Source organism: Epargyreus clarus, unplaced genomic scaffold, assembly GCF_041222505.1.
Source record: "Epargyreus clarus isolate Ecla_fem2 unplaced genomic scaffold, WU_Ecla_fem_2.2 ptg000029l, whole genome shotgun sequence".
In the NCBI taxonomy this organism is placed as follows: Eukaryota; Metazoa; Arthropoda; class Insecta; order Lepidoptera; family Hesperiidae; genus Epargyreus; species Epargyreus clarus.
The window spans coordinates 72841-85081 of NW_027332235.1; the positions used below are offsets into that span (position 1 = coordinate 72841).

The 12241-nt window shown below is 38.4% G+C and overlaps 2 protein-coding genes and 1 long non-coding RNA gene across 4 annotated transcripts; 1 reads left to right on the forward strand and 2 right to left on the reverse strand.

Annotated features, from left to right (window-relative positions):
• The first annotated feature begins 1288 nt into the window (after nt 1-1288).
• On the forward strand, nt 1289-7223 carry RfC4 (replication factor C subunit RfC4). The gene is made up of 4 exons (XM_073089423.1): nt 1289-1868; nt 2024-2245; nt 5991-6227; nt 6560-7223. Exons 1-4 carry the CDS (start codon nt 1500-1502, stop codon nt 6782-6784), a joined length of 1053 nt encoding a protein of 350 aa, XP_072945524.1. The 5' UTR covers nt 1289-1499; the 3' UTR covers nt 6785-7223.
• LOC140754420 (uncharacterized) lies at nt 2921-5199 on the reverse strand. The gene is made up of 3 exons (XR_012103658.1): nt 4491-5199; nt 4151-4279; nt 2921-3939 (listed from the first exon to the last, which is right to left on the reverse strand). It is a non-coding gene; the product is annotated as an uncharacterized LOC140754420 (long non-coding RNA).
• Nucleotides 7216-11824, reverse strand: Oscillin (glucosamine-6-phosphate isomerase Oscillin). 2 transcript variants are annotated; one of them, XM_073089425.1, is made up of 6 exons: nt 11775-11824; nt 10233-10467; nt 9913-10095; nt 9479-9663; nt 8745-8918; nt 7216-7410 (listed from the first exon to the last, which is right to left on the reverse strand). In XM_073089425.1, exons 2-6 carry the CDS (start codon nt 10456-10458, stop codon nt 7366-7368), a joined length of 813 nt encoding a protein of 270 aa, XP_072945526.1. In that variant the 5' UTR covers nt 10459-10467; nt 11775-11824; the 3' UTR covers nt 7216-7365. The 2 variants fall into 2 exon arrangements, with proteins under 2 accessions (XP_072945526.1, XP_072945525.1); XM_073089424.1 differs by having other exon boundaries at nt 7216-7816.
• Between the last annotated feature and the right edge of the window lie 417 nt (nt 11825-12241).

Genomic DNA, 12241 nt, shown 5'->3' on the forward strand with positions numbered 1-12241 from the left:
TGTCTTAGCGATCCTGTTATTATAGGGAGGGATGTTTTAGAAAATGGTGTTAGCGTTCAAATTAATAACGACAACCTTGTGTTTTCATTTAAAGAACAAACGAATTTTTGTGAATCGCATATCAGTAAGCCCGATTTATCTCAAATAGACATTTAAAGTCTCGTTTATTTTCCGGGGGTTGGTTACATTTGAACTGGTCGAAGGGACAGTGTCGTCCGGGCCATGCTCTTGTGGTTGGTCGAAAGGACACACCCGTCCGGTCCAGTCTTATAAGTTATGGTGTCCACTGGTCGAAGGGACAGTGTCGTCCGGGCCATGCTCTTGTGGTTGGTCGAAAGGACACACCCGTCCGGTCCAGTCTTATGAGTTATGGTGTCCACTGGTCGAAGGGACAGTGTCGTCCGGGCCATGCTCTTGTGGTTGGTCGAAAGGACACACCCGTCCGGTCATGTCTTATGAGTTATGGTGTCCACTGGTCGAAGGGACAGTGTCGTCCGGGCCATGCTCTTGTGGTTGGTCGAAAGGACACACCCGTCCGGTCCAGTCGTGATGGTTGAATAGTGAATAGTGCCGTCCGGTCTATGCGTAGTCGAAGGGACGCACGCTTTCCAGTTATCTGGGGTGCCTAAAAAAAGCAAAGAGCTAATTTGTTTGTGGTAGTAATACCATGAGATTGATTCTAGGAATGTCAGGTAGGACGAGCGGGCTGTGTTACAGGAAGGGTTATAGGTACTCATATGTTTGTTACAGGATTGCAAAACGAAGCGCCCGAGGACGGTCGCGAGTCAGTCTGGCCGTGACGGCGCATCCCTAGCGCCATCTATTAAGCTGTGACGAAACAAGATTGTCAGCTGGCAGTCTAGCGGAGCGTCTTGTCGATGGAGCGCCGCCACTATTATTTTAGAGGAGTATAAAAAAGGCGGGAAGAAGGGGGCGCACCGCGCACCACGTCTTAGACGAATCGCTATTGTTTCGCTTAATTTTTCAATTATCTTTGTTTTCTAATACAATTGTTTGTGTGTGTGTTTGTGTATGTGTGTGATGTGTGATATTTTCAATAATTGGGAACTGATCTTGCTAATTTAACGTGCATAACTTTATTGGAATAAATTAACTTTTGGTTTTGTGATCTTGCTTGCAAATAATTTTAATCGCCCAAACACCCACGTAAGACGCTATGGCCAACCCTGATGTAGGCGGGCACCCGTCTATATATATTTAATATATTATGACGAATAAATAATAGTTCAGTAAAGTTTTGTCAGATAATTACGAAATTTCAACCTGTTTGTCATAATATAGGTCTGTGGTCATAATATTTCTGAGCTGGGGGACCTTATGTCATTTGTCAGTGTCCGCCTGTCAGCTGTCAGTCTATTATCGCGCGCATTTAAAATTGTGTCAGAAATCACAATGTTAAATGTTTTGAAGTGAATGTTTTATGCTTTTAAAGTGAATAGCGGTTCATGAAAAGACTAATATTCAACTTTAATTGAAAGATGAGTGACGATGATGTTACTATAATGGAGGTGGACGAAATTCCGCCAAAGTCCATCAAGCCCGTTGCAGCCACTAGCAAATTAAGTATACATCTCCCATGGATCGAGAAGTACCGGCCGCAAACTTTTAACGACATCGTCGGTAACGAAGACACTGTGTCGCGGCTGGCGGTATTTGCGCGTACAGGCAACGCGCCTAACATCATCATCGCGGGCCCGCCGGGCGTCGGCAAGACCACCACCATCCTGTGCCTGGCGCGCGCGCTGCTCGGCCCTGCGCTCAAGGAAGCCGTGCTCGAACTGAATGCCTCCAATGATCGTGGTATTGACGTAGTCCGCAATAAAATCAAAATGTTCGCTCAACAGAAGGTATGTAATTGTTTGCCCAATGAAACATTGTTGTATTGTTTTAGAAATTTAGACCTTATCGAATATACCATATATTTACATAGATTATTGTTTGAGTAACTATACATAAATATAACTTTAGTTGACTCTAAAGTAGGGTTGAATTATGTTGACAGGTAACTTTACCAGCAGGCCGCCACAAGATAGTAATCCTAGATGAGGCAGACAGCATGACGGATGGCGCCCAGCAGGCGCTGCGGCGCACCATGGAGCTGTACTCCAGCACCACCAGGTTTGCGCTGGCTGCCAACAACAGTGAGAAGATCATTGAGCCCATCCAGTCTCGATGTGCTGTGCTGAGGTACTCACGCCTCACTGATGCACAGATTCTTGCTAAGGCTAGTTTTGTTTTTCTTTATTTTACATTAACCTATTTATGTTTCAGTACTTAATATAATCTACTCTCTAATACTAATACTAATCTACTCTCAATCTTAGAATAAGAAGAATTTTTATTGATTTCATACATATTTTAGAACTCTTAACCTATACTCCAGCCAAATTGGAAGAAGAATGTTTACCAACAATCGTCGCTTAGCAACCGATAACGGGCATATAACAATAACCTTTTTTCATTAGCACAATTTATTAATGTATAATATTATGTAAAATAAAAGAAAATTTCCGTTATTTTCTATCCTATTCTATACACTATACCTAATGTCTGGTTTGAATTAAATATTGTGAATAAATATTTGACCTTGAGTTTAATTAGATTTCGAGAATAATCTCGCAAGATATATTTTAAATCAGCATTTAAATGCGTATTAAGTGAATTTATACAATTTTCTTAGATATTATGCTGTGTGATATTCTATTTTAATCAGAATGAATAAAATAATGTAATTTAGAGTAATGGTAGTTTAATATCCTCCATGGCAATATGTACACGTCTCGTATTTGGACTCTAAGAGAATAAATAGACTGTAAGTTAGTAAATACTCTACTCCCAGAGTAGATTGGAAAATAAAATTGAAATTGGTTTAGTAGTAACTAAAAATAAAAATAAAAACTTGGAGTTTTGTACATATTTATTTAGCTATTATTACATGTATGAACGGGTTAAAATGATTAAATTAAATAGCACAAATTACAAGTATGTAATACATCATGTAAAAATACAAATCCTTAAGGTTTTTTGGCCGCCCATTATAGATTTTGAATAAGACTCCTGAAGAAATTTCGAAGGTTAGTCCAGTTAGTACTTTTATATATAAAGAGAATGCAGATATTAGTAAACTCCAGATTGTAATTATTATAGTTTGTAAGAGTCTTGTTCAAAATTACAGACATGTTGTTATTATTCATCAAATTTACGTCAAACGGGAATTACATCAAACGGGAAAGAATACCATCATAAATAAATTATTCATCTTCTTCATCACTGGCAGAACTTGATGGACTTGTTGAACTGTCTGTCACTCGAATAATAAAATTGTCAATTACATTATCTGAAATGCCGTCAATTCTGCCATTTTCTTTTCCTCTTTAATTACATGATTGACACATTGTTGCCATGCCGCAGAAGTTATAGATTTAATTGCTTCACTTAATATTTTTTTTAAATCAATTATTTTAAATGTTTTGTTTTTTTCTGCGACATGGCCTTTTACTTGGCCCCATATCAACTCGATAGGATTTAATTCGCAATGGTACGGTGGTAATCTTAATACCTCAATGTTGTGCTGCTTCGCCATTGTATCGCATACAAATGCTGAGTATTTTTCCCGTTCAGGTGTTACCAAGTCGATAAGCTGTGCTTTTATCATCTCTGCTTGGAACGAGATACCTTTTTCTGTTAGCCAACTTTGTATGTCTTTTTTTAACCAATTCATAGAAGGAACTCGTTCCAAGCGTCGAGAATGATATGGGGCATTGTCCATTACAATTATGGAGTTTGGTTCTAATTTTTCCAGAGTTCTAGAGAACCACTCTTCAAACACCTTCGAGTTCATCTCTCTATGATAGTCGCCTTCACCTTTTTTACTTTCGAAAATTAAGTCTGCATTTTCCACAAATCCATCCTCGTTACCTATAAAAAAATTATAAATATTAAAATGTGAAAAGTACATGTAGCAGTCTAGTGATCATATATTGACTATATGGCATAGAAACTATACTTTTACGTTAACCTGATTAGCTATGCATGAGTTTATTTTTTTACAAAACTTTTTTCAATTCCATGATAACACACATCTAAAATTATGTGATCTTAAGCTAACAATATTAGGATGATAACATACCAATGTGTACAACTATCAAGCGCTTCCCTTTTCCCGATGGAGCTTTCAAGCCAGTTGAGAGTCCCTCCTGATAGGCTTGTCGAGCAGACTCAATGGAAAGGTCTTGCCATATTTTACTTTTTGTATGTCCTGAAACCAAATAATATATTATTGCTTTAAATTATTTTAATATAAATAATTTTATACACAGTGTGTGCCAAAGATGTGATAAAATATTGATTATGACATTTAAATTCTACTTATTAATAATAATTTATATGGTTACTGTTTAAATAAAGATCAATAAGTATACAGAAATGATTGATTCTATATAAAAAATAAGTTAAAATTGTTTATGTACCTTCGTTAACCCAAGTCTCATCCAAATAATAAATTTTGCGTCTTTGTTCTCTCATCCTTAACATTTTTTGAAGATAATAGAAGCGCCATCGCACAATTTCTTCCTTTTCAATGAGAACACTTCGTCTCGACCGTTTCAAATATTTAATCTTCAGTTTATTTAAAACTTTTTGAAAGGTAGTTCTTTTAAAACTTGGTAAGCTGTCGTCGCTTTTTCAATTGTTGGTGGATCGTTATCAAAGAATAACATGTGCACCTTCCTACGAATTCCACTCAAGGTCATATCGTCCAATTTGTCCATTATTGTCCCCTTTTTAGGAGCTGGAGTCGGTGACGAAACTCGTTTATGAGTTCGATATTCTTTTATTATTCGGTACACAGTACTCAAATGTACGCCGGCAGTTTCTGCAGTTTTTTTTGCGACATCTTTACTGTATATAAAACTATCTTTTGGCCACAATTCTTCGATAGTTTTATAAATGTTACATATAACTGTTTTCTCCGAGGAACTGAGTGAACACCTCGCTCGTTTCTTCTTTGGAGAAGAAAACTTCTGCAGGCCACTCGGACCCGGTTGGGAATCACTCATTATAACAAGAACAACAAAACAAACAAAACGAAACAAAAAAAAACTCAACAAAATAACAGAACAACACTATAACAGGAATATTTAACAAACAAATAACAATGGATAACAGAGATATTAACACGCTCAGTACTCGTAATCGTAAGCAGCCATGTTGTAAACATCATTGTAACACGACCAAATTCGGAGAGTGCGTTTCGTTATAGCTAAGCAGTCAATGTAAACAAAATGTTTTTTTTGTATTTGTAACAATGAACTATTATTATAAAGTTATATTTAAAATATTATACATTAGTATAAATAAAATTATTTTCAAATAATAATTTAATCATATACTACGAAAATAGTGGATAAATTAAAATGTCAGCTTACACTTCAAAAAATATTATTTGCTACTTTAAATAAAACGAAACGCAATTGTGTTTTTTAAATAGTCGGATTATAAAGCAATTATTATGCAGCTAATTTAAAATGAAGCAGTAAAAGTGGGGTTGTAAAGAAATTTACGTACTCTTTTTTTTTGATGGACTGTTTCGATTTTTCAAAATCGTAACCAAAAGTTCTTATTACCTGGCATACGCTTATTTACAGGGTTTTCACTTACTTACTGATAAGGATATTTTATTCATCTTTGTCTATACGCAACAATATGAAAGTTGTGAGAGTACTTTGCATGTAATAAGGTATAGAAATAATGGATACAATTTAATTGTGAAGTTTTTTGTTGAATTAAAAATGAAAACAAGGATAATAGTAATTTTTACAGTACCAAAATTTTGATGACCCTAATATCGGTTTGTTTACATGAATTCTCTTCGCATCGTGGCGGAGGTATAGGGCACCACACAATGTTTTGCTAAACTAATAAACCTAATGATAATAATACCTAATATGCACACTTCTATTGGGCTACAGATAATTGAAGTATGCAACAAGGAGAACCTGTCCTATACAGAGGAGGGTGTGAATGCGGTGGTGTTCACAGCGCAGGGTGACCTGCGTTGCGCTCTCAACAACCTGCAGTCCACTGCACAGGGCTTCGGCCATATCAGCCCTGATAATGTGTTCAAGGTGTGTGACGAGCCACACCCCATGCTGGTCAAGCACATGTTGGAAGCTTGCACCAGACAAGACATTCATGAGGCGTACAAGGTGAGTTTTACTTTAAAAATATCTTTTATTGATGTCACATTATCTATTATAAAATTCTGATCAATCTGTATTCTGATAATGATGTTTGAAGAAAATTTTTATCCTGCAAGCAAGAAGGTCGTGTGTCACAGGTTCCTGATGTCTGTTTTACGATATTGCTTTGAAATAAAAGCCTTGTGTGCTTAATACAGATGTAAATTATAGAAATTGGAATGGGACAAAGATTAGACTTTGGTGAGGATTTGAGCTTTCCTTCAAGTGCACCATATACCAATATGGAAATTTTGAGTTGGATTAAATTTGTATTGTGTATTTGCACGCCCAAAACGTAGGTGATAGCCAAGCTATGCAAGCTGGGGTACGCAGCGGAGGACATCCTGAGCAACATCTTCCGGGTGTGCAAGACGCTGGAGGTGTCGGAGGAGCTGCGGCTGCGCTTCGTGCGCGAGGTGGGCCGCGCCCAGCTGCGCGCCGCCGCCGGCCTGCGCGCGCCGCTGCAGCTCGCCGGCCTGCTCGCGCGGCTCTGTCGAGCTACCACTGAGCCTGCTGAATGGTGACGGGAACCAATCGTGGACTTGTTAGCCCGATCCTCTAACTGTAAGCTACCAAGCTGCCAGATAGATATGTCTCTATTGTTTCTCTATTATGGACAATAATGGGGTGAATTTAAAATCACCAGAATAAACAATAATTTTAATAATATCACTCAACGCAACACTGATAGTGTTGATACTAGCAATATCCTAAGATTTGAGGTCAATTATTATCAACACCTGTTTACAAAATCAGTCATTGTTTATCAGAATTAAAATCTTTTTTAACTTAGATGTAATGTACAAAGCAAAATGCTTCAATGTGTAAATGTATAAGTGAAAGAACAGGTTATATGATAAATCTGTTAGTTTGATTGTTTTGTGAGTATGTGTAAATGATATAATTATAAAACTTGGTTTAATGGAAACATGTGATGTTTATAGAATAAAACAAATTGTTATACTTGCAGTATTTTTAATTATAAATGTATTTTAATTTCATAATATAAAAGGATTTTTATACATTTGAACTTAATAATATGTTACATTTACTTATATATAAAATATAAACTTCAGTCAAAGTGCCAAGCTAATGGAATGTGAGTTTACCGCGTGCCCGCAATCAGCTTGTTGTGCTCCCCCATGAGGCTCTGCAACACGGCCAAGAGTTACTCATAACTCGTAAATCTCCTTACAGGATCTTATACAAATATGACTTACATAGATTAATGTTTAGCACCGTTAACTAGAATAAAAGTGATTTAGTCGAAATAGGTACTTTCATACTGAGGATTTTTTTCTTAAATTAACAGTATGTGTATACTACGTTTAAAATGCAACATTTGACATTAAATGCCTCCTTAGCAATAAAATAAAAAAAAATAGTAAGATCAAAATCGAGTGTGATGTCAAATAATGTAAATAGAGAGTGATAAGTAGCTGGTCGGAGCGTCGTGTCGTAGTCGTGTGGTGTGGCGCGGCGCGGCGCTAGTGCAGCACGCGCTGCTGCTCCACCGGCACGTCCGCGATCATCTTCTGGTGCTCGCCGCTCAGCGCCTGCCACACACGCACACTCGCACCAATATCTTAATGGCTTTTGCTTTAAACCTACTCGTACGCACGTAAATATTGCTCACATTCAACTATTTTTTTTTAGGTTTTATTCGTACGAGTGGTATAATAGAGTCACCCGAATGCAAGATTTACCATTGCGATAGATCGGGAAAGCTTAAAATAGGCTTGTAATGTTTCCTACTATCTACATTCCTACATAAAAAGCATTAATAAATTACGTGCAGCTTGCATCAAGTGTGTAGAATGACAAGATAAGCTTTCCACCAGTAAGATTTAGGTTTGAGTGTACCTCATGCATTCCATCCCTTGCAAGCCATACATGCACAGGCACCTATAGCGTTGTGTTACTTTAAAAAACTCATCGAGGGTACTCAATAAAGTATAATTCAAAAAGGATGTAATGATAAATATACTCATCATGGGCGTATATAAATGAATTGATATAGATATAGACGAAAAAATTAATTCACAATGGGAGAACCACTTTTTCGCCGACCCTTTCGTATATGGAGCGGCAAACTCGGCTTCCGTCCTGGGCGGCTGGAACTCTCCCTTCGCTATTTTTAGAACCTCCTTAATGAAGCTATATTTACGCCCATGTATTTATTATACTACAATACAATTAATAATACATACAATTGAAAGGGTTACAAGATAAATTACTACTTATGTACACTGGAATCTTAAAACAAATAAAATAGCACCCAGTAAGTGTAACTATTAGAGCGTTTGTACACCGCCACCGTCAACTATATTATTTCGGGCCGACTTTAATATGGTTTGACGGACGTGCGGTGGACACGCGGCTATAGTAAATGTATGTACCGCTACTTTGGCGCCGTCATCTCGTTCTCGGTGACGGCGGCGGTGGAAAAACGTCTTACGGTAAAACAACGAATGTGTACGTTACCTTGAAGTACTTGACGGTCTTGACGCGCAGCTCGAGCGTGGCGTCGTCGTCGCACACGAGCAGCGCCTGCGCGTGCTGCTGGAAGGCCGACACCGTCCACATGTGGTTCACGCCCTCCTCCACCGCCTTCGCCAGCGCCAGCGCCTTGTGCACGCCCGTTATCAGGATCATCACCTGCATCCAAACCAAACCCACTAACGATGACCGACTGATTTCAAGTGACGACACGGTCCTTCAGTGTTTGGGTACTAATAAACGGGTTCAATATAATATTTGTATGTCTTTGACTATTAACTTTCTAAGGTAGGCATTGGAAAAATAAATAAATAACTCAAATAATGGATCATATAAAAACAACGAATTATTTTCATTACATAAACTTGTAAATTAAATGTTAATAAGAGAAATTAGGTAAATATTTAGTTGTAAACCCATAATATCAACGACGATTAGAAGAATCGAATGATAAAAAATCCTACGTCTTTCCATAATTCATAACATAAAATTTGGATGAACGAAAGGGGTCGTCCTATGCTGCGGCGTAACTTCCCCGCATAGCGTAGGGAATACGGGCCTCGAGGAACCCCTCCTTACCCGGGCAAACTCCTCTGTGGGTACACTGTCCACTGGTGTTATGAACTGCCGTGAAGCAGTAGGTCCTTGTGACCTGTGCTAGGCGTGACATAACATTCATTATAAAGTCATCAAGTGCACAATGCGCGATGGTGCGTTACCTCCTTGGCGTCCATGACGGTGCCGACGCCGACGGTGAGCGCCTGCCGCGGCACCTTGGCGATGTCGTTGCCGAAGAAGCGCTTGTTGGCCTCCAGCGTGTCGTACGCCAGCGTCTTGACGCGCGTGCGCGACACCAGCGACGAGCCCGGCTCGTTGAACGCGATGTGTCCGTCGGGACCGATACCTGCACAACCACACCATATTGTTATAATTATAAATTATTTTTACTGCACAAGCATTTCTTTAATTGACTGTAAACAATACCATTGGGAATGCAGCCACCCAGCTACACTATCTAGCATTGCAAGAATACTACAATCAATCGGAGATCGAAGTGATCCATTGTATTAAGTCTGTAATAATCATTATGGTCGTGTCCTTTGAACGACGTTAAAATTTTCGCTCATAATAAAATGTGTCCGCCGAGACCAACCTCCGATGAAGAGGTGCACGCCGCCCGCGGCCGCGATGAGCTCCTCAAAGCGGCTGCACTCCGCCACCAGGTCGGCCGCGTTGCCGTCCAGCACGTGCGCCTGCTCCGGGTCGATGTCGATGTGCTTGAAGAACTCGTTCCACATGTAGTAGTGGTACGACTCCGGGTGGTCCCGGGGGAGACCTGGAATGTTAATTGTAAGCACATGATAATGAAGAAATTAAGATTAGATCGCATCTATCCTTCATTTGCCAATTTATATTTAGCAAATTAATATAATTTTTGCTTCATTTTGCAGCAGACAAATCGAAGGGACTTACCGACGTACTCGTCCATGTTGAAAGTGGTGACATATTTGAAGGAGAGGCGGCCCTCTCGGTGGAACTCGATGAGGCGGCGGTACATGCCGAGCGGCGTGCCGCCGGTGGGCAGCCCCAGCACGAAGCGGCGGCCGGGGCCGGGCGCGAACTCCGTGATGCGCTGCAGCACGAAGCGCGCCGCCCACTCCGCCACCACCGACGCGTCCTCCAGGATTATAAGACGCATCTTGAACGCCTGGCAAAATAAGATTCGCCAAATTAAAAACCAGCTTTCTTTATTTTTGTTTTCGCAAGGATTAAAAACTATAATGCTTATAGTGTAAGTCTCAAAATAAAATATATAATTAAGTATAGTGTTTTTAACGAAAGGGAAATAGGATTAGGGGGTCCGTAACCCTCTATGTCGCTCCCAGGTACACTTAAAATAAAAAAGGGTATGTTAACCTACACCGTGAACATGAAGTTCAGTTTGTAACGCAGTATAACTCGTATAAGAATCTAGTTGGAAACTTACTATCAGCAAATAAATAAGTAATAAACACTCGAGAGATAATATGCCAGCGTTCTAAATACAAACATATAATCGCTGGCGATAGCAGTTCAATACACCCATAATTATACTGAGTTCAGCGGACGAAGCGGATAGCGAAGTTATGAGATAACTAACCCTTATAAACCTATATATTATGAAGTTAGGACTCAGAGGTCTAATAAATAATTTAGCAGAATCGTCACGGTATCGACTATAATGTACAAGGTTTACCTGTACCTATTAAGTACTTATTGTATCTTTGAATCAAGGTGAGAACTACACGATAAAGTAGTAGTACACGATCGTCGATTCTGCACAGTAATAAATGCATTTGCAAATATACTTGCGGTATTTGTATTTATCACAATCAGTCGAGACGTTTAGGAAAAAAAAGATTGATATAAGAATTGAGACAATCACGTCTCTCAAAGAGATGGCGCCAAACAATCCTAAATCACGTTATCGAAGTTTTCTAACGGTTTTTTTCACAAAAATATCTTTGCCATTTATTTTTTAACTACTTGTGGGCTAAAAACTACTAAAAAATGTCACGTCACAAACAAAAGAAAACAAATGTTATGTAAATTGATTTGAATAACAAGTAAGTACATAATTATTTTCGGTACACTTTATTTTCAGTTTAACGACAGCAAAAAACATTTTGTTTTTGTTTTAAAGCACTTTGATGTAAAAAATATCTAAATAACTTTTTGGTACCAATAAGACGAATGTGAATCCTGTCTCCGGAAAACTAATTATCGCGGTCCGAGAGACAGTTGAGCCCTCTTTACTAAATATTACTAAGTATTTAAATAAATCCCCGACAAAACACTGAAAATAAATAATATAAACATGTAATAACTGAAACAATAATCCCGTAAATTATAAATCTTTGAATCTCTTTGAAACTCTTTGAATTACATTTTACTTGTTAATTCCCTCATAACATTTTTGCTTATTTTCGCCAGTTTTTTGGCTAAAGTCATTAACCTCTTCCAAAGGTCACTCACCTATTTAGCGTAAACAGGTTAATAAAATCCGCCGGCTGTCCTCGTTAGCGAGGACGATCCTTGTCATCGATGTTGTCTAACTGTAACAAAACACGTCCGTAACGTTCCTACTTCTATTTGTTTATGATGATTGATGATTTATCACTGTACAGAAATATACAATCAAATAAGAATAGCAAACACGATCGATCATCGAAGCGAATGAAACATATTCACCTTCACTCGACTCACTTGTCACTGCTCACCACAGACTGCGTCAAATGAAATTGCAATATGACAGTGACGGTATTGAATTGAAAACTATATTTATCTCTTTTTGGCGCACAGCTTCATGGTGGTTTTTAATGAATAGGAAAGAATTTATCTTAGTAATTAGTTTTTTTACATAAAATAAAAAAGGTGACAAAAGTGTGAGATAAATGATTTTAATTTTGGTGGTTAAATATTTATCAAAGTTCATAAAAGAT

Excerpts from the sequence above, each read along its gene's own strand:
- Oscillin (XM_073089424.1), bottom strand. The coding sequence starts at position 10,458 with ATGCGTCTTATAATCCTGGAGGACGCGTCGGTGGTGGCGGAGTGGGCG. Across the intron at positions 9,664-9,912 it reads CGTGCACCTCTTCATCGGAG|GTATCGGTCCCGACGGACAC; the intron begins GTTGGTCTCGGC and ends GTGGTTGTGCAG. Across the intron at positions 7,817-8,744 it reads AGACCGTCAAGTACTTCAAG|GCGCTGAGCGGCGAGCACCA; the intron begins GTAACGTACACA and ends CGTGTGTGGCAG.
- RfC4 (XM_073089423.1), top strand. The coding sequence starts at position 1,500 with ATGAGTGACGATGATGTTACTATAATGGAGGTGGACGAAATTCCGCCA. Across the intron at positions 1,869-2,023 it reads AAATGTTCGCTCAACAGAAG|GTAACTTTACCAGCAGGCCG; the intron begins GTATGTAATTGT and ends TTATGTTGACAG. Across the intron at positions 2,246-5,990 it reads ATGCACAGATTCTTGCTAAG|ATAATTGAAGTATGCAACAA; the intron begins GCTAGTTTTGTT and ends ATTGGGCTACAG.